Source organism: Cornus florida, unplaced genomic scaffold (genome assembly GCF_030987335.1).
Source record: "Cornus florida cultivar Cherokee Brave unplaced genomic scaffold, ASM3098733v1 CherokeeBrave_3.0.0_Hap2_Chr01, whole genome shotgun sequence".
In the NCBI taxonomy this organism is placed as follows: domain Eukaryota; kingdom Viridiplantae; phylum Streptophyta; class Magnoliopsida; order Cornales; family Cornaceae; genus Cornus; species Cornus florida.
This window is the reverse complement of record NW_026775571.1, coordinates 64,331,048-64,337,083: the sequence shown is the minus strand read 5'-3', so window position 1 is coordinate 64,337,083 and position 6,036 is coordinate 64,331,048. Positions and strand designations below refer to the sequence as shown.

General features: G+C 41.9%; 1 protein-coding gene across 1 annotated transcript; it reads right to left on the bottom strand.

Annotated features, from left to right (window-relative positions):
- Positions 1 to 381: 381 nt before the first annotated feature.
- On the bottom strand, positions 382 to 1,240 carry LOC132273588 (uncharacterized). Its single transcript, XM_059774571.1, has 2 exons — positions 1,173 to 1,240; positions 382 to 1,069 (listed from the first exon to the last, which is right to left on the bottom strand). Exons 1-2 carry the CDS (start codon positions 1,238 to 1,240, stop codon positions 382 to 384), a joined length of 756 nt encoding a protein of 251 aa, XP_059630554.1.
- Positions 1,241 to 6,036: the final 4,796 nt, after the last annotated feature.

Sequence of the window (6,036 nt, the reverse complement as noted above, 5' to 3'; positions counted from 1 at the left end):
AGTCGATGCATACTCTCCATTTCCCATTCTTCTTCTGCACTACAACAACGTTAGAGAGCCAGGTCAGGTACTGAACTTCTCTGATGAATCTGGCTTCAAGCAGTCGATCAACCTCTTCAGCTATAATCTGGTTTTGTTTTGGAGCAAATCTTCTCTGCTTCTGCTTCACTGGCTTTGCGTTCGGATCCACATTGAGGGAATGACAGGATACAGTAGGATTTATCCCTGGCATATCTGAATGGCTCCATAAGAATACATCCGCATTCCGAATCAGGAAATTAGTCAACTCTAGTCTCTCTTCTTCGGTGAGTTTGGTGCCCACCCTTGTTGTTCGGTCTAGTTTCTCATGATCAATCTTTACTTCATGAAGGGGTTCTGTGGTCAGAACTGGTGGCTCCTCCCTCCCATCCTTGCTGGGAGAAGGGTTCTGTAATTGCTATTTTGGAATGGCGGAACGGATGGGATTTTCCCTTTTTCAGCAGATTTCAAAGTTACTGAATAACATTCTTTAGCCGCAACCTGGTCCCCGTGTATATCTATCACCTTGGTCCCATCCGGACCCAAACATCGCATCACTTGATGTAAGGTTGACGGAATGCCCTGAATTATGTGAATCCATCCTCTGCCCATCAAGAGGTTGTATGATGGATAAATTTCCACTACCATGAAACTTTCAGTCAAAACCCGCTCAGCGGCTTGTACTGTCAATTCCACTATTCCAATAGGTTCCACTCGCTTCCCATCAAATCCGAGCAACGGATTCCCTGTGGGTTTGAGTTTTTTGGGTTCGATCTCCAGTCGGTCGAACGTCACCCTGGGCATGACATTCGCACTGCTTCCTGGATCAATCAGGACTCTCCGAACCAGGCATTCTGCAATCGTTAGACTGACGACTAGTGGATCTTCATGAGGAATTTGAACGCGTAGCAGGTCCGTTTTATCAAACTTTATCGATGTGGATGCGTTCTGCTGGTGCAAAGCATGCACACTGCTAATTCTTCTTTTCAGATGGGCCTGGTGTAACCTCGTCCTGAGCAACTCCTCTGACTCCGTCGTTTGTTCAGGCCGGCTATGAATTGCGTTTATAATTTGGACGGGTTAGGAGTTGTGTTGGTTCGGCCTCTGGTTCCGCTTGATTTGTTCAGTCGGGCGGTTATGCTCTTGCGCCGGACCATGAACATAGCTTGCAAACTCTCCCTTTGCGATCAGTATCTCTACCTGCCTCCTTAGGTTCCTGCATTCGTTAGTCTGATGCCCAAAATCACTATGGAAAACACAATGTTTAGTCTGATCCCTCTATTCAAGAGGTTGCCTGATTGGCAGAGGAGGACGAAACTTATCTTTGTTCTCCTGGTATAGCCTTGCTAAAGTGACTCTGAGTGGAGTGACTGATTCCTCCTCCCTGGGCCTCTTCTCTGCCTTCCATAAGGGGTGACGTTGCGGTTGAGCTTGTTTTTGCCGGATCTTGGCTTTGGACTTCTCCTCCGTCCAAATAATTGACGTTTTCCTTGAATTAGCTGCTTCTTCCTCCTCGAGGCGAACAAAACCGTCAGCTCTCTCGTTCAGCTCGTCTATTATCTTTGGCGTATTAACCACCAAGCTGGTGTGGAACGGCGTCCCCCGGTTCATTGCGAGTTTAAATGCTTGGACTGCTGTTGACGGGTGACACTCCATTACCATGCTTTTAACGAGGTTGAACCGGGTGAGAAAAGCTTGGAGCCACTCATCCTCATGCTGCTTCATTGTAAAAAAGCTCGATATATCCTTAGCCGGACGCTTATTCCCATAATACTGGCTTATGAACTTATCGCATAAGTCCTGGAAACTGGCGATTGAGCCTTGAGCCAGATTCTTGAACCAATTGAGAGCTGGTCCAGCCAAGCTCGTAGGGAAACACTTGCACATCAAAGGATCATTATTAGTATTCAAAGCCATTTTTAACTGAATATGGTATATGTGATCGACCGGATCGGTTGTTCTGTCAAACAGAATCAAGATCGGCATGGAAAACTTCTTCGGATTTGGCGCGTTCAGAATTTCATCAGTGAACGGTGATGCGACCGTCCTTGCTGAGGAATGCAATGCTTCGTTTTCTCTTGAAAACCGTAACGGAAATCCTCGATCGCCAGATCTCCTTTCTGAGCTATTGTAATCAACTGTCGCTAATGAAGGTCGGTATGGCGGATCGAACGACCTATCTTTCGCAAATTCACTCCGCCATGGTGACTCAATCCGATGTTCATACGCCGGTGCTTCCTCCCTCATAATCCATTTGTGATGCGGTTCCAGACGATCAGATCCTTCCCGATCCTCTACTCGGCCGACATTCGGAGGCAGATTACCGATTATATCTTCATTATGACGTAGACTACCACGATTGACATCTTCTAGATCACCTTGACGATCAGCTTCGGACGGTAAAGCTCCCTCTCCTTCAGGAGGTGGCCTCGGAATTGCAAGAGCCTCATGATGCTCCATTCCAGCTCGTAGCTCTGCATTTTCTTTCCTCAAAGCATCGATCATGTTCATCAGCTCATCGAGCTTTGTCTTCTGGCCATTCTCCAAAGGATTCGAGTTCGCCTCTCCGATCATCATTCCAGATCGGAGCAAAGTCATCAACTGCAGAATTTTTGACCAAATCAGAGCTCCGCTAACGCGCGCACACCAGATCTGAACTTACACTTGCTGAATTCAGTCCGCTACTGGCCGGATTCAGTAATCACAATAGATCGCAATTGCGCAATTTGCCGGATCAAGCACGGATCTGATCTGCTTGGATCGGACGCCAATTCTGAAATCAACCGGAGCCTAGACTCGTCAAGACAGATCGTATTATCACCAATGTTGATTCAGCTTTCGCAGATTAATCGTCTTCCTCGCAGAATGCGTTGAATCGATCCGATCTGGAATGACATTAATCAATCCTTCTTGTTCTTCCCACCGACGGCGCCAATTGAAAGTACAAAGAATTTTTCCCTAATTGTAGAGAGAGAAACTTTACACTCTCAATGATTTTTCAACTCCTTTTCCCTCTCAATCCCTTCTATTTATAGACGGTTACAACCTCCACTGAGCTGGTCCTATCTTGTTCTCCTTTGGCTGGACTCGATTTCTCTCATTTTATCATGGGCTTCCGAAGTGGCTTTATGGACCTGGGCCCATACGGCGCGAACTGGCTTCATCCTGTTCGTCCACACCCGACCCATCCTATGCAATGTGGATCACTCCAAACCCGGGTCGTTTTGGTATCCTCACAAACCTACTGGAAGGTATGTTTGTTTTAATATTTGATGGTAAAAAGAGTTAATTACAAATGTAAAATTAACTAACAATATCTTGTATTAGTGGTATTAATGTCCTGATAAACATTATCATTATGAAAGTAATGTGAAGTTCACAAAAAGTGTACAGAGTTCAAAGTGCAGGAAGAGAGTAAAGCTTTATTGAAGTTAAATGACGCTTGATTCAGATTACTCATCCTGTAATGATAATGAATGGCACACGCACAGGTGGCAGAAATGATGCATCAAAAATCTCTTAATTGCTTAATCTAATTGAAGTCATATTTTGAGGCCTAAGAGCTCGTAATTATAACTTGGATAGATTCTGGACCAATAATGGCACGCTTTTCATGTTGAAATTTTGCTTTATTTAAATAGTCTTGTATTATTGCAAGGTTAACTTTTTATGGTTATAGAAAGGCAATATCGAAGTTATTAAAAGGGGTGATCTAAGTCAAGCTCTAACTTAAAATAACCCTTGTAAAAAGGGCATTTTTAAGTAAAGCTCAAAACAACGAGGAACCCCTTTATTAAAAGTGCAAACAAAGTAAATCTTAAAACTATTACAAACCTCTTTATTAAAGGGGCGAGCTAAATGAGCTCGAGTCTACTACTCTCCATATTAAAGGGCCAAGCTAACTAAGCTTGGGACTTGCTATTAAAGGGGTCCCCTTAATTAAAGTGCCCCATACTATAAGGCCTCGTCTGAATGAAGCTTATAATTGTTATCTCCCGTATTAAAATGAGTTGAATCAAAGTGCCCTATACTATAAGGGCCCGAGCTGAGTAAACTCATAATTTTTGTCCCCCGTATTAAAAGGGGTTAAAATCAAAGGGCCTTGTACTATAAGGGCCCGAGTTGAATGAAGCTCGTAATTGTTGTCTCTCGTATTAGAAGGGGTCAAAATCAAAGTGTTCGTACTATAATGGCCCGAGCTAAATGAAGCTCGTAACTGTCGTTCCTCATATTAAAAGGGGTTAAAATCAAAGTGCCCCGTACTATAAGGGCCCGAGCTGAATGAAGCTCATAATTGTCGTTCCCTGTATTAAAAGGGGTCGAAATCAAAGTGCCATTTACTATAATGACCCGGGCTAAATGAAGCTCGTAATTATCATCCCTCGCATTAAAAGGGGTTAAAATCAAATAGCCTCATATTAAAAGGGTCCGAGCCGAGTAATTGTCGTTGTCGTACTAAAAGGGCCAACTACTCCCCATTCCCTCATTAAAGGGACAAGAGGAAGACTACTTTCACATAAAAGGGTGAGATAATTAAAAGCTTTCTTCCCTTGTTGAAGGGGCGAGAACAACTATTTTCTTATTAAAAGGTTTAGCTCATAAAACTCGGAGCAATTACCCCCTGCCAAAGGGTTAAGACAACTGAGACAAATGAAAAGCCCTTAAGAAAGGAATAGTTCCAAGCCTAATAGCAATTCAAGAAGGTGTTCGAAGAATCCATCACCTGTTGCAACTTGAGAGAATTTTCTTCCTCTCAACTTCATTACACAAAGTGCTCCACAGATAAGTCCTTGTACTTATTGTTGAAAATTTTATTTAATTCCTTTTTGTATCGGTAGAACTCTTACCCTTGCGACTTCATTATTACTTTCTAAATTTCCATTAACTTCTATAGGGCCAGTCCTAAAATTTAGATAAAGAATACGAGAATTAAAATCATATTTAATCATTCATTGATAAGTATTACATCCAATTTATAGAATAGGATTAGCTAAAATAGGTAACTAATTACATACCAATTAGCCCTAAATCAAGGAGTAAATAATTCAATCCTACAGCTGTATTATAAGAGATAAAATCTTAACACTCCCTCTCAAGTTGGTGCATAGATGTCACATATGCCCAACTTGTCTAAATTTTTTGAAAACACTTGATTTGAGACTGCTTTGGTGAGAATGTCGACTAGTTGATCTTCCGATCTAATCTTAGGTAACTCCACAATTTTCCCATCCAACTTCTCCTTAATGAAGAATCCATCTATTTCAACATACTTCGTACGATCATGTTGAACTGGATTATGGGCAATATCACATGCTGCTTTATTGTCACAATATAGTTGAATAGGTTGCCCAGGTAGATAACCCAAATCCCGTAACAGAAGTCTTTGCCATAATGTTTCACAAAGTGCAAGCGCCATATATCTGAATTCACCTTCTGCACTCGAGCGAGCAATAACATTTTATTTCTTGCTTCTCCATGTAACAAGATTACCTCCTACAAAGGTAAATTAACCAGAAGTAGATCACCTATCATCTATAGCTCCAGCCCAGTCAGCATCAGTATATGTAGCTATGTTTTGATAACCGGCATTTTTAGTGAACAAAATTCCTTTTCCAGGAGCAGATTTCAAATACCTCAAAATGCGTATAACTGCATTCATATGTTGCTCTCCAGGATCATGCATAAACTGGCTAACAATGCTCAATGCATAAGCCAGATCCGGTCTCATGTGTGCTAAGTAGATCAATCTCCCCACAAGTCTTTGGTATCTTCCTTTATTAACAGGTACTTGGTTGGACTCAACACATAATTTCAATCATTCTTCCACTGGTGTCTCAACTGGTTGATATACTGTCATTCCAGTCTCTTGTAATAGATCTAAGGCATATTTTCTTTGAGATAGAAAGATTCTTTTATTAGATTGAGATACTTCACTCCCAAGAAAATATCTCAAAAGACCTAGATCTTTCATTTCGAATTCTTTGGACAAGTACTTCTTGAGAGCCTTCATTTTTTCAA